Source organism: Maniola jurtina, chromosome 28 (genome assembly GCF_905333055.1).
Source record: "Maniola jurtina chromosome 28, ilManJurt1.1, whole genome shotgun sequence".
In the NCBI taxonomy this organism is placed as follows: Eukaryota; Metazoa; Arthropoda; class Insecta; order Lepidoptera; family Nymphalidae; genus Maniola; species Maniola jurtina.
In genome coordinates this window covers 1618193-1646113 of record NC_060056.1, presented here as the reverse complement: position 1 = coordinate 1646113, position 27921 = coordinate 1618193, and the positions used below count along the sequence as shown (strand labels likewise).

Below are 27921 nucleotides of genomic sequence, written 5' to 3'. Positions count from 1 at the left end.
GGGCCGATTTTTCAATCGTTAAATAACTCTTATCTAAGGAATTTTGACGTTTTGACAGATTTCCGATAATAAAAATGGAAAAACTTCAATTCCTCAGATAAAAGTTATTTGACGATTGAAAAATCAGCCCTTAAGCCTCATTCGCACGAGAGCTTTTTTAACGTCCGTTAAAAAAGCGTTCAAAATAGAACAAACGCCTGTCCAAGTATCTGTTCACACTTCAACGCTTTTTTAACGCGCAATTTGTATTGTCAGCGCAACGGAGAGTTTTAACGCAACGCTTTTTTAACGCTCGTGCGAATTAGGGCTTAATTTTGGTAGATTTGGCTGAGTTTTGGTGTGTTTTGGAAATCTGTAAAAATATCAATTTTACATAGTTAAATAGACAGAAAGCAGGTAACCTTTGACAAAGTATTTTGCCATTCAAAGTTTATTTGACAACACTGAAAAATCAGCCCTAAAAGCATAAAACCCGGACAATGCTGGTACATATTTCAATCGACTGAGGACTCGGAGTCTTCGTTCTTAGTGCTGAGGTGGAAGGCGATGACGGGTATGGTGCCCAGCACCATGCAGGAGCCCATGCCGTAGAAGCACCAGGAGTAACCGCCAGTAACATCACGAAGTAAACCTGTAAAGATACACCAAAGCCGTGATACCAGAGCTCGACCGCGGAATGAGCGGACAAAGATGAGCTGACAGAGTTTTTGGAAGCGAGAAATAGCTTTTATTTATTTATTTTTTTTTTATTTATTTATTTTTGGATTAACAAACGGTAGCACACAAGCGGTAAAAAACAGTAATAATATAGATATAGTAATATTATATGTGCTACCCACTACGTCAACCACATATTATTAATTATACTTTACTACATAGTTACATCTATAAATTAATATTAGTGTTGTAATTAAAAATATATTAGTTAATTTATCGTCTATATTCTAATTATCCTACAGCCTTAGTTTAATATAGTATTATTATTTTTAAGAGAATCTATGACCAGCTTCTTGAAAGAGCCCACGCGAGTCGAAAAGATATCAATATTACCAAAGCATGCATTATATGACTGTGTCATTCTCCATAGTGGTGAGCGTTTGCCAGAATTTGTACGACATTTTATAATAGCAAAAAGTTTATGCGTCTGATTACTACGTACATGACTTCTAACTGGTACTTTATAGCAGAGTTTACGAGTTAAGGGAATACAATCGTATTTGTTATGACACAGATCAAATAAGAGCATAGCTTCAAGTTGTTTGCGCCTCGACTGTAAGTCTAGTATATTATATTTTAAAAGAAGTTGGTCATAGGGAAGGTATCCTCTTGTGCATTTATAGTGCATCCTCCGTAAAAAATTTTTTTGTATAGTTTCTAATCTCTTAACATATTTATCGTAATAGGGATTCCAAATACAAACAGCATATTCCAGTTGAGCGCGAACAAGCGATTTATACAAATGTAGCTAGGTAGCAACTCTCTTGAAATTAGTACCGGTCCGCATTATAAATCCATACATTTTATATGCTTTATTCACAATATTTTGTACATGCGTGTCTAAATGTAACTTACTATCCAATGTTATTCCTAGATCTTTAATATCACTAACCTTCTCTAGAGCCTCTCCACAGAGCGAATATGTATAGTAGCTAGCGGATTTCTTTTTTGTAAAAGTAATATGCTTACATTTATTTAAGCTTAGATTAAGTTTATTTTGTGAACAATATATAGTAAATCTATTTAAATCAGCTTGAAGATGGTCATGATTATCTGAATAGCTTACAAAAAATTGGTTGGCTGTAAAGTCGGTTTACTGACGATAGTTGAACGTGACAACAAAGGCCGATTGTGCTTCTTTGTCGCTCGTTCCGCGCTCTCGCTTGCACTTCAAGCCTTACATGGAACGCCTCAGAGCGAGGTAACGCCGCATGAGTCATGTTTTTTCGTGCGTGCAGCCGGCTCTATCGAATTATAAGACGTTGTCACGTCAAAAAAAGTAAACTTTGGTGCTTATTGGAGTCACGAACAACACCAAATTGGTGACCCCGACGTGATTTGTTCCCTGGGTTTTGGCCCTGGGTTCGATGCCAAGCAGGGGTTCGGAATTTTATAATTTCTAAATCTCTGGTCTGGTGGAAGACTTTGGCCGTGGCTAGTTACCACCCGGCAAAGCCGTGCTATCAAGCGAGTTACCGGAAGGTACGATGTTGTGTGACAGGAGTATGGGTTTAATGTCTGTCATACCACTTCCAGGTTAGCCCGCTTCCATCTTAGACTGCATCATCACTTACCACTAGGTGAGATTGCAGTCAAGGGCTAACTTGTAATGGAATTTAAAAAAAACTGGTCAAGTGCGAGTCGGACTCGCATACGAAGGGTTCCGTACACAAGATGTTTTCATATTTTTATGTGCAAACTCCAAGTTAATGATAACAGCGCCATCTATATGTGATTTAGTAAAATTTTTTTGTGATGTAACCACAAATTCTCTATTGTCGGATTTATTCTTTTACTTGTGCCACCCACCTAACCCACCTAACAACAAAATTTCTTGATTCCAGGCCAACGGGAAGTACCCTATAGATTTTCTTGACAGACAACGGACGGACGGACAGTCAGACAGACAGGAAAATTGTAAAAAGATGATATAGATAGAAAATATCGTACCAGCAGTTGGTGGTACGGACACGGCGGCTAGACTCTGGAACATTCGTACCAGACCGTACGAGGAGGCGATGCGAGCAGTACCGAAGGCATCCGCCAGTAACACTGGGACGAGCAGGAACCAACAACCAAGGCACAGACCGTAGGCACCTAGAAATATAAAATTTATATCGCTTAAATACCTACAATATAAATATTTATTATTTATTTATTTATTTGTCCACTTAAAACTATCATTACAGGCTAACCTAATGCGATAGCTAAGTTAACTTAAATTATTTATAACTACTTATTATTACATACTTTTAACCCCCGACCCAAAAAGAGGGGTGTTATAAGTTTGACGTGTGTATCTGTGTGTCTGTGTATCTGTGTATCTGTCTGTGGCATCGTAGCGCCTAAACGAATGAACCGATTTTAATTTACTTTTTTTTTGTTTGAAAGGTGGCTTGATCAAGAGTGTTCTTAGCTATAATCCAAAAAAATTGGTTCATTCGTTTAAAAGTTATCAGCTCTTTTCTAGTTTTCTTGTAGAAAAGAAGGTTAGATAACCCTTAGGTTCATAATATTCAAGTGTCAATTGACAAATATCAAGCTGTCAAGATGGACGTTGCCTAGATACATAATTATTTAAGTATTTGAAAATGATGTTTTGGAAAACTCAGATACTTTGGATCGTAGGCGCGGAATAGTCCAAGAAAATCGGTTCATCCGTTTGAAAGTTATCAGCTCTTTTCTAGTTACTGTAACCTTCTTAACTTGTTGTATTTTTCGTATAAAATAGGTATAGCTTATGTCAACCGAACCTTTACAACGAATCAATTGACACATTCATCAAAATCGGCTCAGTGATTTAGGCGCTACGGTGGAACAGAAATAAATACAAACCTACATAATTATATAGGCACTATTATACATACATAACGTAGACTGTTAAAATCATAACCCTTCCTTTTGACTTTGCCGTAGTCGGGTAAAAAATACTAACTAGAAATCAAAAATTATTCTCTAGATTCAGATTAAACTTAAATCTAGAGTCATTAAACTTAAATCTAGAGTCACAGTTACCTGAAGCGACGGCTAAACTCCACCAGGACGTCAAACTTGGCAAAGATAGCACGGCTATTCCAGCAATCAAGATGCTGCAAAATAACTAATATCAGTATTATATAATCACTAGCTGTGCCCGCGACTTCGTTCGCGTGGAATAGTGACTTTTCGGGGCGCGAGGCGTGTAGTACGTACTCTGTACGTTAAAAATTTTCGCCGTGATTCTTTAAATTGACATAACTTTTTTATTTATGAACCGATTGACATGAAATAAACACTAAATGTTAAGTGAAGCTTACTACAATATATTAGTGAAAACCGTATCTAAATCGAATAAGCCGTTTCTGATATAAGCGTGCACAAACACACAGACAAACAGACAAACAGACAAAAAAAAACTATTACAATTTCGGGTTCGGCATCGACATAATAACAACCCTGCTACTTTTTTTTTTTTTTATATTTCCATTGTACAGACACCACTTTTCTACAATTTTATTATATGTACTTATAGATTATTTCTACAATTTTATTATATGTATAGATTATGACGGGGACTTCGTCTGTGTTGGTGTTAGCTGGCGGGCGTGCTCTGCTTTTTTGGAGTGTTTTTTTTGTTAAAACTGACTGGAAAGCGCTCTAAGGGGGTGCCGTGCGTATGTCGGCGAGCGCCGGCACAGACGGGGTCCATACTTGTATAGTTTTTCTAACTTGTTACAAATAACTACAAACTTGACATTGGCTAATCTTTGTAAAAGCCAGACGAGAGAGAAAAAAAAAAGATTATGACGGCCTCCCTCGCGCAGTGGTAAGCGCTGTGGTCTTATTATTGGGAAGTTCCGGGTTCGATTCCCGGTAAGGGTTTGGAATTTCATTTCTAAATCTCTGGTCTGGTCTGGTGAGAGGCTTCGGCCGTGGCTAGTTACCATCCTACCGGCAAAGCCGTGCCGCTAATCGATTTAGCGATCCGGTACGATACCGTGTAGAAACCAAAGGGCTATGGGTTTAATAAAAAACTGTCATATCCCTTTCAGGTTAGCCCGCTTCCATCTTAGACTGCATCATCACTTACCACCAGGTGAGATGGTAGTCAAGGGGTAACTTGTATAAGTAAGTGGGTATAGGTGCCGGCAGTAAATATTGCACATCGAGCTTTTGAAAGAGATTTCTTCTCGTAGAGCGCCGTCTCTATCGCTCATACCTATGTTACGTTTGGTCGGTCTCAACGATAGAGACAATGCTCTATGAAACCGTTATCTCTTTCTAAAGATCGATGTGCAATATTTTCTGCCGGGTACTGTAAGTAAGGTTACTCACCTGAGAATATACGCCTTTCTTCTGCAAAATAGATGTAAATCGCAAAGATATCCAAGGCCTAGGCGACCGCATAAGTCTAGGATAGCGCTGATTGCTACCAGGTGACCTGGAAACCAAGAAAGTAAAGTAAAGTAAAGTAAAATATTCTTTATTGTACACCAACAAGACAGTAATATATAAATAACATTATAGATTTATGTACAAAAGGCGGCCTTATCGCTAAAATAGCGATCTCTTCCAGGCAACCTTAGGGTGAGGAGATAATAAAAATTAAAGCAAGTGGAAGGGGTGTACTAATAAAATAAAGTAAATAAACATAATGTATATATAAAATTTAAAATAAATAATTAAGTATATACCTAATAATAATAATATTACAGTAAATAAGAACGGAATAAGGATAGGAATAGACGACGTTTCGTTTTGAAAATAGACAGAGATTGAGACTGTTTGATATCCAAGGGGAGAGAGTTCCAGAGCAGTATAGCGGTAACAGTAAAAGATTTAGCATAATAGGAGGAGGAGTGTGTAGGTATTTCAAGAAATACGAGTTAAATGGGACAAAGTTCCATTGTTACAATTTCAACTAAAATGTTTCATTTTTATATTCGCATTATTAACGCGTCTGTCTGTCGGTCTGTCTGGTCTGTCTGTCAAGAAATCTATAGGGTACTTCCCGTTGACCTAGAATCATGAAATTTGGTAGGTAGGTAGATCTCATAGCACAAGTACCCGCGATTTTGTGGTAACATCATTTAAAAGAAAAATTCAAAGTAAGATAACTATACCGAGTGGGGTATCATAATATGAAAGGGCTTTACCTGTACATTCTAATACAGATATTTATTTATTTTTATGTACAATAGTTTTTGATTTATCATGCAAAGTGTTGTAAAAAAATACCCGAGTACGGAACCCTCAGTGCGCGAGTCTGACTCGCACTTGGCCGGTTTTTTACACAGAGCTTCATTGTGACAAATGCAAATTATACAAACACTAGACGTCACGAGAGTATGTACTAGGTAGGTATTTCATACAGTCTCAAGTTTACAAAGTATCGCTTTTACAAAGTTTCCTTTTTACACAGTCTCACCGTTACACAGTTGTATAGTTACACAGACAGTTTAAGTTGGAAGCGACGGGCCTACCCGCGAAATTCACATTTAATTTGGTTTTTCGCAATTTGTATACTAATACGAAATTAGCTCTAGTATCGACTAATTTGTGAGAATAGTCGATTTTGAATTTGAAATTTCTTAAACTGGACCCTTTCAAGTAAAGATTTTTATTTTTAACCCCCGACCCAAAAAGAGGGGTGTTATAAGTTTGACGTGTGTATCTGTGTATCTGTGCGCCTAAACGAATAAACCGATTTTAATTTAGTTTTTTTTGTTTGAAAGGTGGCTTGATCGAGAGTGTTCTTAGCTATAATCCTAGAAAATCGGTTCAGCCGTTTGAAGGTTATCAGATATTTTCTAGTTGCTGTAACCTTCACTTGTCGGGGGTGTTATAAATTTTTAATTTACACTTGTATAGTATAGTTTTATAGAGTATTTTAGACCTGTGAGGATGCTACTGCCAATGTTGTCGCAATTAAAATACCATAAGCCTACGTTGTTGTATTAGTTTACAAATTGCGAAAATCCAAATTAAATTTAAATTTCGCGGGCAGGCCCATCTTACCAGCGGCCGCTTTGCTATGTCCGGCAGCAACAGTATACGCGGGTAGATAGTACAGCGCGTAAGGTGACCCACAAGACATCAGCGCTACGGAAGCGCACAGCAGACCGAAGCGCCAGGACTTTAGCAGAGATACGTCGAGGTACCTGCGAAGCAGAAACATTTGATTTAAACTACTTTTAATTTTTTTTTTTTTTTTTTTATTTGTTAGAAAGTAGTTTGTATAAGGTTTTTCCTATTTTGTTAGTAGATGTTCTGGATTAAGTTTTTGTTCCTTGTTTGTTAAGTTTATTTTGTGTTGCGCTGCAGTTTTGTACCTACATACTTTAATGGTGCATGCCGAGTCCACATCGAGAAGACACAATTGCGCACATGCATCTTTGTCCATGTATCATCTTGTATTTTTTCTTTCCAATTGTAGTCAGTTTTGTGGACTGAATAAAAAAATAAAAAAAAAACTAAAAACAAATTCACGATCCATCCATACTAATATTATAAATGCGAAAGTGTGTCTGTCTATCTGTCCGTCTCTCTGCTACCTTTTAAGCGCCCAACAGTTTAAATTCAAATTCAAATTCAAATTATTTTTATTCAATTAAACTTTTTCTAGGTGCTTTTGAATCGTCAAAATAATCTACCACTGGTTCGGAATGCTGTTCCTACCGAGAAGAACCAGCAAGAAACTCGGCGGTTGCTCTTTTAACCGATTTTGTTGAAATTTCTTACAGAATTAGCTTACATCCCGGGGGAGGACATAGAATTCATCCCGGAAAATCAAAGAGTTCCCGCGGGACTCGGAAAAGTCCAGCCGTTTAACCGATTTATATGGGTACAAAGGTAGCTTGCGTCCTGGAAACTGACATAGACTACTTTACATAACGCACAACAGACGGAAACGTTTAAGTGCGGAAACCAGCCCAGAGAGAAGAAGAAGACTACTTTTATCCCGGAAAATCAAAGAGTAAATCCACGCAGACGAAGTCGCGGGCATCAGCTAGTGTAGTGTGTAGGTATACTTCTACCAATTTGACCATCACCAAGAGTAAATGACAAAGAATTACAAACCTGGAAATAGTCGCCATACACCCTCTCTTCTCCTCTTTTTCTTCTAGGTTCTCTTCTTTAGCTTCTTCTTCTTCTATCTTCTTTGCGTTAATGGCGGGCTCTGTTAGCTTATTCTGGATAATTCTACTTGGTAATGGAGGCTTGATGTACAGGGATCTAAAACAATTCCATTATATAAAAAACAACATTTGGTTCTTTCTCAGGCTTTTGACACCATTTCAAGATTCTGATTGCATGAAAATTGCGATTTTTATTATTAAACAAAGCCAAAAGGCCAATTACTAAGGGTAAAGAATCAATAGGAATCTAGTTACTTAAATGGATACGTAGTCAAAGTTATATTTATTGAGGGTGTACTCCAAGGAAGTTTCCTAGGTCCCATACCATTTATCGTTCACATTAACAACTGCGTAACAAATATATTTAGTTTTTAAGACGACCAATCGGTCTTCTAAACGATTTTTTTGGAATCGGACAGGCAGTGCATATCTGTCTTTAAAATATATTTTTAGGGTTCCGTACCTCAAAAGGAAAAACGGAACCCATAAAGGATCACTTTGTTGTCTGTCTGTCTGTCAAGAAACCTATAGGATACTTCCCGTTGACCTAGAATCATGAAATGCAGGTAAGTAGGTCTTATAGCACAAGTACAGGAATAAATCGGAAAACCGCGAATTTGTGGTTACATCATTAAAAAAAATTAAAATGTGTTTCAATTTTCAAAGTAAGATAACTATACCAAGTGGGGTATTATATGAAAGGGACTTGCACATTCTAAAACAGAGTTTTATTTATTTTTATGCATAATGGTTTTTGATTTATCGTGCAAAATGTTGGAAAAAATACCCGAGTACGGAACCCTCAGTGCGCGAGTCTGACTCGCACTTGGTCGGTTTCTTACATAGAACTTACCGACTCAACTGACGGCCTCTGGCTTTATAAACGCAGGTGCTGTCAGTTGACAGATCCTCAACGGAATGGAGGATGGAAGATGAGCGAGTCGGCCGGAGTCTAAGACGCGCCACGTCTCGCGGTAACCCTGAAAATAATTAAATTGAATAATTTCATCATCAGCACCATCATCATCGTGGGAGAAAGTTGGCGAATCCGGAAAGCGAAAGTTGACGTATCAACCAATCGCGTGCACCCGCGCTGACTGATCAACCAATCGCGTGCGCCCGCCATTCGCCAGCCAATTGCGTCAATGCTCAAGCTGTTTGCTTCTTAAAAAAACTTAAAACATCTTATCACAATTTTTCTTAGCCATACAAAAAAATATTATTTTAGTACTTAACATTTAATGATAAAAATAGTTGTTTATTTAACATTTAATGTTCAGTATCAGTAAGCAGGTAAGTATTTTTTGTATGGCCAAGAAAAATTGCGAGGTGTTTTTAAGTTTTTTACAAAATCTTATTTATTGTGAACTCGCTTCCTTGTCGGTTTGTTTGTTTACCTTTTCTTTGCTAGACGCATGGGAAAGCACAGATAAGTGCTAAAAATGTACGGTAGAGCATGGCAGATAAGTTATGTTATAATCTTACCTACTACTCCTAAAACGTCCATGCCTTCTGAATCTTCCGAGTCTGACATGTTCTGTGATGGTAGTGGAGGCCGTGCCACCTAGTGAGACCATTTCAATTTTATTAAAAAAAATATATATATGTATAATAACTACCTACAAGTGTAACTTACAACATACTGTTTACAAAGCTTGTAGTTTTTAATTCTATGATATACTTGAATTGAAAAGCGGAGAAAATCAGGGTTCCAAAGGTCTGCATTGCTTATTAATCCACTAGTTTTTTTTTTTTTGTAAACAATATTAGCCATGCTAATCATGACTAATACTCCCCTTTCCTCTCCAATTAAGAGCTATGCTTGTGCCAGGAGTGGGTACGACAATAGTGCAACGGGTAGCATTTGAACCGCTGACCTTTCGGAATTCATTCCGCTCATACACCGTTGATCTATTGAGGTTTGCATCGATTAATCTGGTCCTGCCCTAACATGTGAGCTATTTGACTCAAAATATATTATCAATGTATATTAAAATCAAAATATATTACTCAATTACATACCTCGATCAGACTGGGATGTATGATTTCACTGAGTAAATTAGTTCGTTTCTCGTCACTCAACATCGCGTTCTTCTGATTCAACGTCATTTCAGTTTCCGTCTGGAACAAGTTTTGGAGTTTGTTGTCTTTGTTCGACACAGCTGTTTTACCTGGAAAAAGCGTTTATATCAAGGTTTTGATTGCATCATTTTTTCCCACAAGATTTTAATGGTGTCCCACAAGGTAGTCGTTTGAGACCTTTACATTTCTTCATTTACATCAGTGACTTACAACTCTGCATGGTTTAGTCTTTAGTTTTAGTTAGTGTATGCATTTAGCATTGTGTATGTGAAGAAGAGGGGGGAGGGTGGAATAATTTTAAAACGAACTGCTTAAATGTTACAAAAGTATGGTGTCACACAAGAAGGTATATTTGGGTCTATTTTTTTCTTGCTTAACTTAATCGTCTATTTTCATTTCATCATCATCATCCAACCCTTGAGAAGTGAGAACTCTCAGGCATGCAGGTTTTGTCACAATGTTTTCAAAATTTTGTATAGGCGTTATTTTGCGGAAGTCCATGATATACAAGGAACCAAAAACCTTTATTTCTATAACCCAGTAAACCAGACAAATCTTCAATTAAATCAATTGAGTGGTTTTGGAATTTGTGTGGTGCTGCGTGGTGGTGGTGCGTATGGCTTGCTTGGTGGCTGGCTTTTCCTGCATGTTTAGCAGTGGGAGACAGGCGGTGCATATCGCATGCTGCATATTGCACCATACAGATTTGTCGGGTTTAGCGGATTATAGCAAATTAAGCCTTTGGTTCCTTGTTTACGACGCAACCTACCTTCAGTAATATCGTTCAGTAGCGTGGTATTTTCTGTGGTAGTGGTAGTAACAGGAGTGACAGCGCGTGGGGTGGGTGGCGGACGGTATAGAGTAGCTGATACGCAGACATGAAGCATACCACCACCTGGAAAAGTTTGGAAGTCACTGTACCAAATCTGAACAACGAACACTCCCTTAGAAAGAGAATATGAAGAATATTAAACCCAGCAAGCTGCTTCAGTGCGTGTTGCAGGCCCCTCAAATTTCAAGGGACGCAGAATTCCTTACAAAGTTTTTCTTTCTTTAAATCCACATTTTATTTTAATTTATTTATCCATTTTATTTTATTTATTTTTGTTAATTTTTATTTATTTAAATATAAGAACAACGATCTCTAATGACAATATGTCAGAAAATATAACTAATAGACCGAATGTTTGTATATTTTTACGGTTAAACAACAAAACAATTCTGATAAGCTGTTTTTTACAAAGATATCTTGTACTCTGGAGACAGATGCGAACCATTTTATATCGCAGAAAAGAAAAAGCATAAAATATTTGACCTCCACGAGAACAAAATTGAAAAAAACCAGAAAAAGTCACTCGCGAGTCTGAACTGAAATTCTTGTCTCACGAAGAACTTACCTAAAAGCAAAACTGTTCCATGTAATCCATACGTATCCACCAATTTCTCGATCAGCATTGGAAATACGAAGCTGCCAGCAGCCGTCCCGCTTACACAGATGCCGTTGGCCATAGCTCTGAAAGAGACAAATAGCTTTTTTTTTAATTCACTATAGGTAAGCGCTTGACCACAATCACACCTGATGGAAAGTGATGATGTGGTCTAAGATGGGACGCGTTTACCTAGAAGGTGCCTATTCACTCTTGTTTTTGTTCAGCTTCATGGATGTTCCTGCATAGTCGAACAGTAAAATTCTTTAATCCATCAATCAATCAGCCTGTTTGCGTCCACTGCTGGACATAGGCCTTCCCAAGAGCGCGCCACCACACTCGATCCTCCGCCTTCCTCATCCACCCACTTCCCGCTATCTTCTTAAGGTCGTCAGTCCAGCGGGTCGGAGGTCGTCTCACACTGCGCTTGCTGATACGCGGTCTCCACTCCAGAACACGTCTGCCCCAGCGGACATCAGTTCTGCGGCAGACGTGGCCTGCCCACTGCCGCTTCAGCTGGATAATCCGTTGAGCTATGCTTAGACCTATAGTACTTGTAAATTTACCTGTGCTTATCAAAATATTGAGAGACAATGACGATTCCCGGTGTTGTTGAAAGTCCTCCTCCAATGCCTAAAAATAAGAAGAATTATTTTTGTTTGTTACATTTGTTAGATTTGAAATTAGATTAGATTAGGCATATTATTGTAAATTGTACATTTGAAAAGAGCAACCGCCGAGTTTCTTGCTGGTTCTTCTCGGTAGGAAAGGCATTCCGAACCAGTGGTAGATGCTTTTGACGATTCAAAAGCACTTGTAAAAAATTAATTGAATAAAAATAATTTGAATTTGAATTTGAAAGATGATACATAGATAGATAATTAACTAAGTACGTAAACTTAAAACTAAAGCTGCGAGGGTTCAAAACGCGCCCTAATCTGAGAAGAACCCACAACAAACTCAGTCGGGTATTAGGTAAGTACTATTTGCATACTCTTACCGGTCATAACTCCAAAACTCAGCAGGAGATGTAGCAGCCCCGTGCTGAAGTATGATACAGCGAGTCCAGTAGCGCAGAATAGACCTCCGATGAACACAACTAGTCTGCAAGAGTACTTCTCGCATAGAGCTGATGATAAAGGAGCTGGAAGGAAAAAGGAGGATATATTATTGGCAGTAAATAATTAACAGTAGGTTCCATGAGTGATCTCAACTGATGGAATCTACTGGACATGATCTTCAGGCAGATATACACAAATGTAAATTAAAAATTTATAACACCCCTGACAAGTGAAGGTTATAGTAACTAGAAAAGAGCTGATAACTTTCAAATGGCTGAACCGATTTTCTTGGATTATAGCTAAGAACGCTCTCGATCAAGCCACCTTTCAAACAAAAAAAAACTTAATTAAAATTGGTTCATTAGTTTAGGAGCTACGGTGCCACAGACAGAAACACAGATACACACGTCAAACTTATAACACCCCTCTTTTTGGGTTGGGTGTTAAAAATACTGTATCTGCGTAGTAGTTACCAGAAACTGCTATACTAGATTCAGACGGCAGGAATATTTATGACTCAAAGCTGATGTTAGGGGTACTGGAAAGAGAAGAAGGTCTATTAGTCCAGTACTGGACATCTGACCCCTCTAATCTCGTAGGTAAAGAGATACGGAAAGTGATTAATCCAGTCGAAAGCAGGACTTTTCGCAGAGGGCTGTTGATAAAAGTGCTGGAAAGAGAAAAATTTAATTTACTAGTAACACTGTTCCTTGCTTGATATTTAGTGCTGTTCAAACCCCGATCTGGATGGGTTGGCAGATCTAATCAGCAGGTTATGGTGACACCCTGAATCAATGTCAATAATGCAAGGCCAAGTTCCGAAAGATGTAGCAGCCTTCACTGTTCATGGTACATGACTGCAAGATTTCCTGATCACATGAAGTTATGACGACATTCAAGATAGAAGCATACTAATCTATCAGGGTTGTATAGTCTGCAGGTCTTGATGACACCCAGAACTGACGTCACTTACCCAGGGCCAAACACAGAGTGGATAGTGCAGCGGGGATCCAGGAAGCGACGCTCTCCGAGGAATCGGGGAAGGTTTCCATGATCTCCACATACAGAACGCCATACGACTTGAACAATCCAGCCACCCAGAACTGCACCATAAACGCACCAAAAACCACCACCCAGCCGTAACCACCGTCTGGTGGAGAGGATACGCTGGAAACAATTAGAATAGAATAGAATAGAATAGATTTTTATTCAAATAAACTTTTACAAGTGCTTTTGAATCGTCAAATAATTTACCACTGGTTCGGAATGCCGTTCCTACCGAGAAGAACCAGCAAGAAACTCGGCGGTTGCTCTTTTCAATTGTTCAATTTACAATAATATTCTATACTATACAACAGTGGCGAAGGGTGCAGATCTGAAAAAGGGAAGCCGGAGCAAAAAAAGTTCTAACCTAACAGAATATCAGCACCGCCGTCACTGATGTTTCTATGGTGATTAAAGACCCAATTTTACCATTAACAATATAAAAAGCACTGGGACTTCGTCTGTGATGGCGTTTGCTGGCGCGCGTGCTATGCTTGTTTGGAGTGTTTTATTTTGTTAAGAGTGGATGGTTTTTGTGTTAGTTGGTGTTTTTTGGTGGTGGAACTGACTGAGAAACGCTCTAAAGGGGCGCCGCGCGTATGTCGGCGGGCGCCGGCGCAGACGGAGTCCATACTTGTATAGATTCAATAACTTGAAAATAACTACAAACTTGACATTGGCTAATCAGAGTAAAGCCAGATTTAAAGAAAAAAAAAAAAAAAAAGCACTGATATTTTGAAAACCTCGGTCGCTTTGAAAAAAAAACTTTTAATATAGCTGTGATATACATCCTTGCTTGCTTTATTAAATACACCCTTAACCCATATGGAATTGAAAACTATAACAATTTTAGTCTTTAGTTTAACACATACACTAAACAAACTGAAACTAAATTACCGTTAACTTACACTTATTAGTTATTAAAAATCGCTAACTTCAATTTGTTATATTATCAAAATCAAACAATCACTAAACTTTAAATTCAAGCACGCATGTATGTTTCACGTAGGTAAACGATTGTATTAAATCACCCTTAAAAACAGAAAAGTAGTATGTAGCAGGTACCTGTTAAAATAGCAGTGTAAATAAAATATTTAATTTTAAGGTACGATAAGCCGGTTTGCATCGGCTTATGAACCATATTTATCTGACCTGTCAGAGAGGCGAATTCGTATTCGTTCCGGGGCCACATTTAATTGGTGGTTCCATATTGGCCACCGCAGAGCGAGACAGACTTTGCTCGCTTCCTAGGGAAATGAAAGAGATGGAATGCTAAGCAGCAAGCCGGTATGTTTATGGGTTATCGAAGCTTTTTTCTATTGATGATAATTTTCCCTGACACTGTTATAAATTTTTAGGCGTCAAATAAACGTACACAGTACGGTAGTATCATTTACTTTGGTAGCCTGCATGATAATCGAACTTTTGCCGTACATTTGTCACTAAGTAGTAAGTGCGTACATAATATGCCAATTCTTAAAGGGAAGCCGATGGGAATCGGGTTACATGGACCTTTCGCCACTGCTATACAAGCAATTGCAGACCCGCGCATTGCTGGAGCGAGTCAAATCCATGCTTTTTTATCATTTAAATACATTACGAACAGCAAAAAAACTCTTAATCTTCCTTCTCAGCAGTGAATTCAAAAGTAGACTTGAGCTGTTTGATGTGGTGATAATATTAAATTTAAAACGGAGTCATTTAATATTAATGTGTGAATTTTCTAACATTACATACGGTGGCCCCCAGGGCAGCTTTCTGGGCCCCACCTTATTTCTTAGTTATAATAACCCACTTTGTGCCCCCTGTCCCCAAAATCTGGATGCATATTTTGTTACTGCCAGTGATACTGTGGTCAAAAAAGAAACCAATTGAGTTAAACTCTCAGAACAAATACCTACTGTACCTATATTGTTGACAAAGGGAACGTATTTTTTCAAAGTAGCCTTCCTAGGTCTTCATCTGAAAAGTATTTGCTCAGTACGACCCAAATATTTAAGGTTCAAGGTTCAAGGTCCAATGGTCTAGCAAATCAAACACTCACTCAGTGGAACTGTCATGAGGCCTCAGTTTCCTCGACGCTGCCAGCAGAGGCCGCGCCGTCACTGAGGACAGCGTCAGCAGGGAGTCCTCCTCTTGGTCAGTCGGCGACATCGCTGATAAATATGCGCCGACTTGCTGATGAAGAAAAACATAATTGTCAAAACAATACCTTGAACGGTTCAGAAAAGTTATAATCCCTTGAATTTTGCAACAATTTTTATTACATCCAAGTTTGGGAGTCTTCTCAAAGTCTATAACAGCTAAAGATCATCAGTATACTCATATTGGCAAAACAGGGAGTTCCCTGTAACGGTAGCTCCAATAGCAAGCTCACTAAAAGCTTTTGCATCTGCATATGCTCATTTTATTCCCTCAAATTGGCCCTAAAATTTGGATTACAACTAAGTTAGGGAGTCCGCTCCAAACCCAGTTTTTTTCGGAATAAAGCCCGCAGTTCACCAAACGGGGATAACGGCAAGATAGGGAGTTCATTGCAGATTTGTTACGGCAAGAGGTCCCCAGTTCACTTACAGTGGCTAACGGCAGCTCGAGTAGCAGGCTGACTGGACGCTCTCGCGGCTCCATGCGCTCGCTTGGCTCCGGTGGTGCCGACTGTATCGACAGCAGCGATCCCGCGTTGTCCGGAGAGAGTACCTATATATACAGTCAAAGACCGTAAGTCGTTTAGCACCTTAATGATTATATTCGAGGGGCACGGTTATGCATATGCGTTAGGTACGTGGTTATAGAAAAAGGTCATAAGTGCGACAGATTTTTGGGGCAATAGTTTCGTGGAATTGCTACACGAATTCTGATGCCGACCGTACCTCTGCAATGGTGTCGGTCGCCATTTCGATGGAGCAGGTGACGGGCGCCTGGGAAGTGGGCGGCGCGGACGTTCCGAGCACCTGGCCGTCCAACTTCGACAGCTCCTGAAACAATTCACATTTTTATAAAACAATTTTTTTTTGTCAATAAAATATTTGCACTTTAAACTTGGGAACTTGGCCTGATGCTCTACCAACCTGTGCAACGAACTAATATTTTATTTTTTTACTAGCTGATTGCCCCGCGATTTCATTCACGTGGATATAGGTTTTTAAAAATCCCGTGGAAACTCAGTAATTTTCTGGTGTAAAAAGTAAAAAGTATCTCCGTTCTAAATTTCAGCCAAATCCGTCTTGTAGTTTTTGCGTGAAAGAGTAACAAACATACACACATACTTTTTTTTTTTTTTCTTTATTTATTTAAGGGCTTTTATACCTTTTATATGTACATGTCAGCCCTATTATAATCTAATTAAATATAACAATACAACAAAATTCTTAACCTAACAAAATAAACAAACTATGTATTTACATTTAATACAGTGCAATAAATTCAAAGTCTTTCTCACTACCCATAATTTGATTTAGTAATAAGCTGCAGCCATGTGCAGATGTCATTATCCCCAAACCAAACCGAAATATACTTCATAATCTCCTCAATAATAAAACCAATGAATGCTTTAATCTTTTCTTCGAAAGTACAGTCCGACAAATATATCTCTTTCAATTTTTGAATTAATTTCATATAATTTATGCTACCTTTTTCTCTCTCGATTTTTTTCTTCCCATTGTCTTTGTTTTCATCATCACACTCATCCATGGACATATCTGTATTACTTTCTTTCTTCTCTTCACCACTGCTTCCTGTTTTCGTATTATTCTTATTTCGTTTCCTAATCTTCTTATTTCGTTTTACACGCTGCTTCGTATTCGTTCTATCTTTTTCTTATTGGCTCTCTTCATCTGTGGATTCTTGCTTTTCTGTGTTGATACCAGGCTGTCTCATTAACACATCTTTGTATGATCTTCCGAGACTTCGATTTTCAGTTACAATTTTACACACATACTTTCTGTTTTATAATATTAGTGTGAAGTGTACTGATTTTATTTATTTGGCAACCAAAACAGATTGCAATATATCAAAATTTTAATCTAATCCTATTGTAACACTACACCACACAATATGACCAAAGTTCAAAGCACGCGTAGCTACTAGCTAGAATAACATAAAATAATTCCCACTAGTTCAACGGTTGAACTAATCAGTTGAACTAGTGGGAACGAGCGAATATTTCGACGAGAGCTGTGGTTTAAAAAAAAAAAAAAAGTTGCCAGAGCCGTTGAATTAAAAAACAAACTGCACGAAACGATTTTTTTTTTAATTCCAGCAGGAACTCCTTGATTTTCCAGGATATCTGTTAATTCATAAGTTTAATCTCCATTCCTTTCAGCCAAATCGGTTCAACTATGCATAAGGGTTATTTTTATCCTTTTGAGGTACGGAACCCCAGAAAAGGAAGGCAGTATGCAATATGTACCGCCCGCCCTTCCACTACTCAACATTTCGTACTCTGCAAATGAAATCTTGAATCTTGAATCCGCCTACGGAACCCTAAAAACTGAATACACGCGGACGCAAAGTCGCAGGCATCATAATATTGTAGTAACTAGCTGATAACCGCGACTTCGTTCGCGTGGATGTAAGTTTTTTAAAATTCCCGTGGGAACTCTTTGATTTTCCGGGATAAAAAGTAGCCTATGTGCTAATCCAGGGTATAATCTATCTCCATTCTAAATTTCAGCCCAATCCGTATAGTAGAACCCTAAAAAAGGCGGGCAGTATACAATATCTACTCCTCATTTCGTACTCCGCCTACGGAACCCTAAAAACTGAATACACGCGGCAAAGTCGCAGACATTATATTGTAGTAATGAGATAATTATGATAAACCAACTTCTATAAAGCAATGTTTACCCAGAATTGCGTCAATAAACTTATGTATTGTGTAACTATATATTTTTTCACCCCTTTCTACCTCAAGTTTTTACGATTACATAATTACTTTGCATGGCTTCAGAGATAATAGAATCGGTGTTGTGCAATTGTTTTCACTTGTAGGGTGTAGGTATAAAGGACTTCGTCTGTGTTGGTGTTAGCTGGCGGGCGTGCTCTGCCTTTTTGGAGCGTTTTTTTTTTTGTTAAAACTGACTGGAAAGCGCTCTAAGGGGGTGCCGTGCGTGTGTCGGCGAGCGCCGGCACAGACGGGGTCCATACTTGTATAGTTTAACTAACTTGTTACAAATAACTACAAACTTGACATTGGCTAATCTTTGTAAAGCCAGACGAGAGAAAAAAAAAGGTACTGCAAAGCCAAGCGGTTTAGCGTTCCGGTACGATGCCATGTAGAAACCAAAAGGATATAGGTAGATATGGGTTTAATAAAAACTGCCATACCCCTTCCAGCTTAGCACGCTTTCATCTTAGAGTGCATTATCACTTACCACCAGGTGATATTGGAGTCAAGGGCTAACTTCTATCTGAATAAAAAAACCGACCAAGTGCGAATCGGACTCGCGCACCAAGGGTTCCGTACTCGGGTATTTTTCCGACATTTTGCACGATAAACCAAAAACTTAAAAATAAATAAAAATGTGTTTTAGAATGTACAAGTAAAGTTCTTTTATATGATACCCCACTTGGTATAGTTATCTTACTTTGAAAATTGAAACACATTTTAAATATTTTTTTAATAATGTAACCACAAATTCACGGTTTTCGGATTTATTCCTTTACTTGTGCTATAAGACCTACCTGCCAGCCAAATTTCATGATTCTAGGTCAACGGGAAGTACCCTATAGGTGTTCTTGACAGACACGACGAACGGACGGACGGACGGACGGACAGACAGACAACAAACTGATCCTATAAGGGTTCCGTTTTTACTTTTGAGGTACGGAACCCTAAAAACTCCGAAAAGTTAGAGGTGCGTGCCCGGAATCGGACCCCCGACCTCCAATTGGGAGGCAGACGTCCTAGTCACGTGGCTTGTAATAAGCCATAATTTGTAGGTAATGGTAAGCTAATGGTAAAACACAATATCGATTCAATGGTCCAATGTCATCATATCGATTACTTTAAACTCGGTTTGCCGTCTGCTATCTATTTTCCATAAAAGGAAGGTCGATTTCATAATTTAACTGTAGTTAACCTTTAAACAAAATTTCATTAATATAAAGACTTTGCTGCTCTAGAAAAATAATAAGTGTATCGCATTATTTAATATTATAATCAGGCGATTTAGTTTGTGTGTATGTGTGTGTGAGTGTGTGTGTATGTTTGTTAGTCTTTAGCGCAAAAACTACTGGTCGGATTTGGCTGAAATTTAGAATGAAAATAGATTGTACCCTGGATAAACACATGGACGTAATTATATCGATGCACATAGGCTACTTTTTATCCCGAAAAAAAAGAGTTCTACCAGCGTGGAAATGCAGCCAGTATTCTTGGCACCATTCCGTGCGGGTATGATTTGAAGTGCCGACATCAACGACTAGAAACAGTAATATTTTTTATCTAAATAAACTTTTACTTGAGAAATTTTGAATCGTCAAATGCATAGAAGAACCACCATAAACTCGGCGGTCGCTCTTTTCAAAGGATTCTATTTACAAATATAATGCCATAATATATAAAATTATGCGATGTATAAATTTATTGATTGCTGTCCTGCGCATTGCTGGAGCGAGTTGCCAGTATCCATACTAATATTATAAATGCGAAAGTGTGTCTGTCTGTCTGTCTGTCTGCTACCTTTTCACGGCCCAACAGTTTAACCGATTACAGGGGATTACAGGACGAAATTTGGTACAGGGTTCGCTTATATCCCGGGGATGGACATAGGCTACTTTTTATCCCGGAAAATCAAAGAGTTCCCACGGGATTCCTTAAGACCCATCCGCTTAACCAATTTGTATGAAAGGTACCAAGGTAGCTTGCGTCCCTGTAATTGACATAGGCAACTTTTTATCCTGGAAAATCAAACAGTTCCCACGGGATCTTTAAAAACCTAAATCCACGCGGACGAAGTCGCGGGCATTCTCTAGTTTTATATAATTTACATAATAAAACTATCTATATACGGATGTGCAGATGCCGTGCAGTGTCTTACACAATCGTAACTAGATATTGATTCCGAGTCTAGTCAGAGCAACGACCTAGTGTGATCGATACGGAGTATTCTCTTCATGTTAAAATGTTCTAGAGTCATGCTTTTGCATCGTCACTGTGTTCACCTCTGCACTGATAGAGCCAAGCGTAGATCCACAGTTGTGGGCACTATGGGCACGCCCACAACCCTACACTTGGGACGTCATACTTCCACGGTCGGCTTTAAAGTTGTAAAAAGTTCATCAAAATCGGTTTAGCACGTCTTAGGAGCCTATATGTGATGTGCAAACAAAGACACATCCATACTTATATTATAAATGCGTAAGTGTGTCTGTCTGTCTGTCTGCTACGTTTTCACGGCCCAACCGCTGAACCGATTTTAATGACATTTGGTACAGACATGGGAGACATCCCGGGGAAGGACATATGCTACTTTTCATCCCGGAAAATCAAAGAGTTCCTATGGGATTTTACAAAATCCAAATCCACGCGGGCGAAGCCGCGGGCATCATCTAGTTTACTATAATATTTCAGTGTTTATTAAGACGATCGCAGTTGGGTTTTAGTTTTCAACTTTATCTTGTTGAGGGCTGGATCCACGCCTTTACTGAGTATTCTCTTCATGTTAAAATGTTCTAGAGTCATTTCATTTTACCCTCACCACCTGTGTGCCTGATGCATTTCGACCATCCGTTGTGCCAGATCCTTTTTTCCACGCACAAGCAAACTGTGGAATTAACTCCCTTCTGCGGTGTTCCCATTAGATTACAACATGGGGTTATTCAAGGGGCGGACCAACCAATTCCTGAACGACCGGCAACGCTTTGGCGGTTCCTCAAATGTTCAATTTAAAAAAATGCTTTTAAATCGTCACTGATTCTACTACTACACTGGTTTGGGAAGTGCGCTAGCCTTAATTCACCTTAGCATCATCACTTACCACCAGGTGAGATTACAGTCAAGGGCTAACTTGTATATGTATATGAGTAAAATAAAATACATTACTATCGTGCTACGGTAAAATATACGCAGAGCTACGAAAGCTACGATCGTTGCGTAGATGAGCTACGGTGGCAGCTACGCAGGTCTACAAGAAATGCAACCCAATGTTATATGAATTTATTCGAAACATAATATCACCATCACCACTATCAATCAAAAAGCAAAAAGTATATTACACAGTTGAAGATTATGTAAATGATAAAAGAGCGTGGATTTGACCTGCAGCTCGCTCCAGCAATGCGTGGACTTCAATTACTTTTATACATGGCCTAATATTCTCTGTCAAATCTTTAAAAAGAGCAACCGCCGAGTTGCTTGCTGGTTCTTCTCGGTAGGAAAGGCATTCCGAACCAGTGGTAGATGGTTTTGACGATTCAAAAGTAGGTACTTGTAAAAGTTTAATTGAATAACAAATATTTTAATTTATTTATTTAGGTACAAGCTGATATTAGATTTAAAATCCCGTGGGAACTCTTTAATTTTCCGGGATAAAAAGTAGCATATATGAATATGTTAACATATAAATAATTAGCCTGGATTAATCCAGGTATAATCTATCTCCATTCCAAATTTCAGCCAAACCCGTTCGGTAGTTTTTGCGTGAAACATTAACAAACATACACACACGACATACACACAAACTTTCGCCTTTATAATATTAGTTTGATTTAATCCATCACTACACAAGCGAGTGAAAGTGAAACCGCAGGTAAGAGCTAGTTCAAGTAAAATGCAATATTTGTTGTAGATAAAACGCCTTAATGCTCGAGATACTGCATTGCTACGAGTATGTGACCTAAAATGGCTTTCGAATCTAGGCCACGATTACATTGACCTAGGGTTTAAGGCCTAGACAAACATGACGCGTGGCTGCACAAAACAGACTGATCTATCAACGGGCTCTCTCCGTCACTCGCTTCATACAATCGTAGTTCCAATTTCATTTGAATATTAAGCAACCAAAGTCCATGAAATTTTGCAGACATATTCTAGAAACTAATATCTGTGCCTGTGGTGTTTTAGATTTTTCTAAAAATATGTAGTTTTAAAATTCCAGGGGCTCAAAAATTTGTATGTGAATTTTTAAGACCGCGTAACTTTGATACCGAATATTTTAACACAAATCTGTAAAACCACAGGCGTAGATATTAGTTTCTAGAATATGTCTGCAAAATTTCGTGGATTTTGGTTGCTTAATATTCAAATAAAATTGGAACTACATTTGTATGGAGCGAGTGACGGAGAGACCCCACTTAACCACTGGGGTTAGAACTTACTAGCTTGAAATTTTATACAAAACCCACAAGTTTAATTCCCTATAATCCGGAAAAACAGGCAAATCTGTATGGTACAACATGCGGTATGTGATATGTACCAACCGCCCTCCCACTACTAAAGAAGCATGAAAAGCAAACAATACACATCATCAAGGCGTAGTCCTCCTAATCAGGAGGTCTGGGGTTCGATCCCGGACACGCACCTTAACTTTTCCAGGTTTTGAGCGTTTTAATTAATTGGGAATCACTTGCTTCAACGGCGAAGGAAATCATCGTGAGAAGCGCTGCATGCCTGAGAGCTCTCCATAATGTTTTCAAAGGTGTGTGAAGTCTGCCAATCCTCACTTGGCCAGCGTGGTGGACTATGACTTAAACCTGTCTTATTCTGATAGGAGACCTGTGTTGAATAGTGCTCCGGAGGTTAATACTTGATATAACTAATGATAATAATAATATTAATGTTTCGGACTAATTCAGAAAGTATTGCGCGGGACTTATTACTTTTATACATGGCATAATATTGACATATCAAATCTATGAAAAGAGCAACCGCCGAGTTTCTTGCTGGTTCTTCTCGGTAGGAAAGGCATTCCGAACCAGTGGTAGATGCTCATTGAATTGCAATCAAATTGAATTGAATTCAAATCTAAAAAATCGGACAAACAAAACATGTACAATAGTCCGTATATTGAATAAATGATTTTGTTTCTGATTTGCATTTCTTGTAGACCTGCGTAGCAACCACCGTAGTACATCTAAGCTACGATCGTAGCAGCGTAGTTTCCGTACAGTGCTCCCCTAACATGCCCGAGAGTTCTCCATTATGTCCTCAAAGGTGTGTCAAACCCCTTCTCATTCTGATAGGCGAGCCATACTTAGTAGTGAGCCGACTATGGTTCATGATGATATTAGAGCCTCGATAGCTCAACGGTTGAGGAGCGGACTGAATTCCGATAGGTCGGCGGTTCATACCCCACCCGTTGCACTATTGTCGTACCCACTCCTGACACAAGCTTTACGCTTAATTGGAGGGGAAAGGGGGAGTATTAGTCATGATTAGCAAGGCTAATGTTCTTTTTTATAAAAAATGATAAAAAACTTACAAGATAAACAAGAAATAAGAGTCACTTAGCGGACGATAGAGACAAGTCGGAGTTTCTCTACGTGATCAAATCGGAAATGAGAAGATTCTAGAAGAACCTGAGTAACCGTCATAGATCAATGGGTTCCTATGCTGAAGTATAAGGGTGCCTTTTCACCAAAGATGTGCTATGCAGCTATGCTACGAAGATGTGAAATCTACGCTACGAAAATATGTGACCGTTTCCACCAATACTAAGCTATAGCTGTGCGAGGAGGATGCGCTATGAAGATGCGCCGCCGCAAAGTAGCTGCGCGAAAAAGATGCGCAGCTCGAGCTATGCGATGTATCGATAGTAGGGAAGCGGTGAGAGCGACGCGGTGAGGAGAGAGGCGCTCACGCGTCCTGCCGTGCCTGCACATAGCTACACCACTAGCAACGGCCCATAGCACGCATCCATATAAAAAACATATATTAGTTGAATCCGTTTCCACCAGTGCTAAGCTACGTGCACCAATGAGTATGATTGGTGGATATCAAACGCATCCATAGCAACGTAGCATAGCACATCTCTGGTGGAAAAGCAGCCTATGAGCCGCAGGATGGCGATGGAACTGGACAGCGGCGTGTGAAAGTTCCAACAAGAAACCTATGTCTAGCAGGGGACGTCCATCTTTTTTTTTTAGATTTTTATTCAAATAAACTTTTACAAGTGCTTTTAATCGTCAAATAATTTAACACTGGTTCGGAATGCCGATTCCTATCGAGAAGAACCAGCAAGAAACTCGGCGGTTGCTCTTTTCAATTGTTCAATTTACAATAATATTCATTTTTCATTCATTTGTTGATGATGACTTGTGTTGTATTACAACTACTAGGAGCGATATCGGCGAGTTCGTTTGCCCAAACCTTTAAAATTTGCGACAGTTTTAATCCAATCCCTTGGATAGTTAAGCAACTATGATAACTGTATACACTTAAGTATAATAAAACTGTGAGTGGTCTTATGCAATTATTATTAGGTATATTATTACATAATAAGCACTTATATCCATATATTAAAGATTCGACAGATAACTGATGTGGAAACTGCAAAAATTGTATATTTTGCCTATTTTCACAGTATTATGTCTTACGGAATCTTACTATGGGGTAAAGCGGCAGATATTGGAAAAATTTTCGTATTACAAAAAAGGGCAATACGCGCAATCTATAATTTAAAACCGCGCGATTCCCTACGAGAGAAATTTAAGGAAATAGGTATTCTTACAGTAGCTTCTCAATATATTTACGCTAATATAATTTTTGTACGACAAAACATTCATAGTTACAAAAAAATCGGTGATTTCCACGACCGGCAAACTAGAAACCGTGATAGGCTCGCATATCCTACGCTCCGCCTCAGGAAAGTTGGAAAATCGTTTGTGGGAATGAGTGTAATATTTTATAATAAAATTCCACAATCAATTTTAGACTTGCCTTTACACAAGTTTAAAAAATCTATTAAAAGTATGCTCCTGAAAAAAGCTTATTATACAATCGAAGATTATGTAAATGACAAAAAAGCTTGGATTTGATGCGCTCCAGCAATACACGGCGCTGCAATACAATACAGTATGGCATATTATTGTAAATTGTACATTTGAAAAGAGCAACCGCCGAGTTTCTTGCTGGTTCTTCTCGGTAGGAACAGCATTCCGAACCAGTGGTAGATTATTTTGACGATTCAAAAGCACTTGTAAAAGTTTAATTGAATAAAAATAATTTGAATTTGAATTTGAATTTGAATATATCCATATAATATTATAAATGCGAAAGTGTGTCTGTCTGTGTCTGTTTGTCTGTCTGCTACCTTGTCACGGCCCAACAGTGTAGCCGATTCTGACGTTTGGTACAGGGTTAGCTTATATCCCGGGGACGGACATAGGCTACTTTTTATCCCGGAAAATCAAAGAGTTCCCGAGGGATTCCTAAAGACCCATCCACTTAACCGATTTGTATGAAAGGTACCGAAGTAGCTTGCATCCCTATTATCGAAATAGGTAACTTTTTATCCCAGAAAATCAAACAGTTCCCACGGGATCTATAAAAATCTAAATCCACGCGGACGCAGTCGCGGGCATCCTCTAGTTGATTTTGAAAATTTTAATCGAAGAATCTGGATCACTACTACTGAAGATTGAATACTGAATTCTGAGTGCTGAATACTGAAAACTGAATTCTGAGTGCTGAGTATTGAATACTGAAAACTTAATACTGAAATCAAAGTCAAAGTCAAATCATTTTCAAGGTATTAGGTAGGTACCTTACCATTGTACACTTTTTGATTGTCAATTGTTGAGTTTATAAGATAATTATGTAATGGTGATAAATTATTTACGCAAACTTAAAATTAAAGCTATATGAGGGTTCCAAACGCGCCCCGGTTTGAGAAGAGCCCAAACATTCTCAGCCTCTAATACCTACTCTTTTTCATTCTTTTTGGAAAACGTAATAATAAACTACGCATTTTTGTTTCTAGTTTGAGACCCCTAATTAAAAATTAAAATTTATACTAAATCTTACCTGTAGAAATAGAACGTTTGCATTTTGAAAGCCTTTAGAATTTAAAAACCGCTTAGGTACTCTCTTGTTATTTGACCTAGGTCAAGGTTTCTTTTAGTTCTAGCGAATTTGCGATAGGTCAAAGAACTTATTTTTAAATCCCAAAGAAATGTGAACAGCTAGATACTCGTACCTTACCTCGTACATACATATATACGTACTAGCTGTGCCCGCGACTTCGTTCGCGTGGAATAGTGACTTTTCGGGCAGCATGTACGTTAAAAATGTTCGCCGTGATTCTTTAAATTGACATAACTTTTTTATTTATGAACCGATTGACATGAAATAAGCACTAAATGTTAAGTGAAGCTTACTACAATATATTAGTGAAAACCGTATCTAAATCGAATAAGCCGTTTCTGATATTAGCGTGCACAAACACACAGACAAACAGACAAAAAAAAATTAATTACAATTTCGGGTTCAGCATCGATATAATAACAACCCCTGCTACTTTTTTTTTATATATTTCCATTGTACAGACACCACTTTTCTACAATTTTATTATATGTATAGATATAATCTTATGTTTATGATTTAAATAAAAACTAAATTATAAAGATACAAACAGTTTTTTCTTACGTAATTAAGAATTAAAAGGACAGCTGTAATTATTAGGTAGAAATTACGTCATTTAAAAAAGTAGTGTATGGTTTAAAACATTCCTAATTTAAATGACACCATCGCTAATTTTGTTTTTTTTTAATTAGCCTTAATAACGCTTTGATCATTAATCATTCTGCCGGGTTACAAATTGCGTCACCGTGCGAAATTTGAAAACGTTCTTAATTTAAAAATACGTAACTACGTCAACATTTTTTTTATAGTTTTTTTTGTGTAATTATTTAGTTAAGGATAGCTTACACATTCTGCATGTTTGCACATTATAAAATGCGTCATGACTCATGGGTAGTTTTTTTAGTTAATGTTTTTTTTAAATTTAAACTAAACTTACCTGGTTAAAAATAAACTCTCTTGGCAACGACATGGTATATCGATGTCTGGTGGAGCTGGTAGGGAGATACAGATACACCGACTAAAATGGTCTTCAGATTCCGTGGACTCAAGTCTCAAGATAATCCTCCTTTGGCGAACGGCATCCGCCGCTAAATGCATTGGTTTCACGGGATATATCCTTTGGGGAGCCGTTGTAACGTCTTTTCTTACACTTTTCAATCGAAAAACAACAATTTTACGTATCAAAAGGATGACTATTTTATGGTGAAAGACAGAACATCTTCCGTTATCTCTATCAGAATATTATGATATTTTTTTCTTTCGTTTCCGTACGATCGGGTGATGGCACGTCAAACTCACTAATGACGGAAGGTGAATCGCGCTTGCGCTTTGTACAAAATCAATAATAGGAAATGTTCGCACAAAGTGATATACTACATGTGTGTACTATCCTTTATTTTATTTTTTTAACATCCTTCCACCCAAAGCCACTAAATTACCATTTAAAAAAA

The 27921-nt window shown here is 38.2% G+C and overlaps 1 protein-coding gene across 1 annotated transcript; it reads right to left on the bottom strand.

The window, feature by feature from the left end:
* Positions 1-272: 272 nt before the first annotated feature.
* Positions 273-27921, bottom strand: LOC123879675 (monocarboxylate transporter 12). The gene is made up of 18 exons (XM_045927540.1): positions 27408-27921; positions 16320-16424; positions 16024-16146; positions 15494-15627; positions 13379-13572; positions 12345-12488; positions 11911-11977; positions 11315-11430; positions 10687-10812; positions 9858-10006; positions 9321-9399; positions 8689-8815; positions 7777-7932; positions 6715-6857; positions 5032-5137; positions 3733-3806; positions 2668-2814; positions 273-631 (listed from the first exon to the last, which is right to left on the bottom strand). The coding sequence occupies exons 1-18, from the start codon at positions 27438-27440 to the stop codon at positions 495-497; spliced, it is 2160 nt and encodes a 719-aa protein (XP_045783496.1). The 5' UTR covers positions 27441-27921; the 3' UTR covers positions 273-494.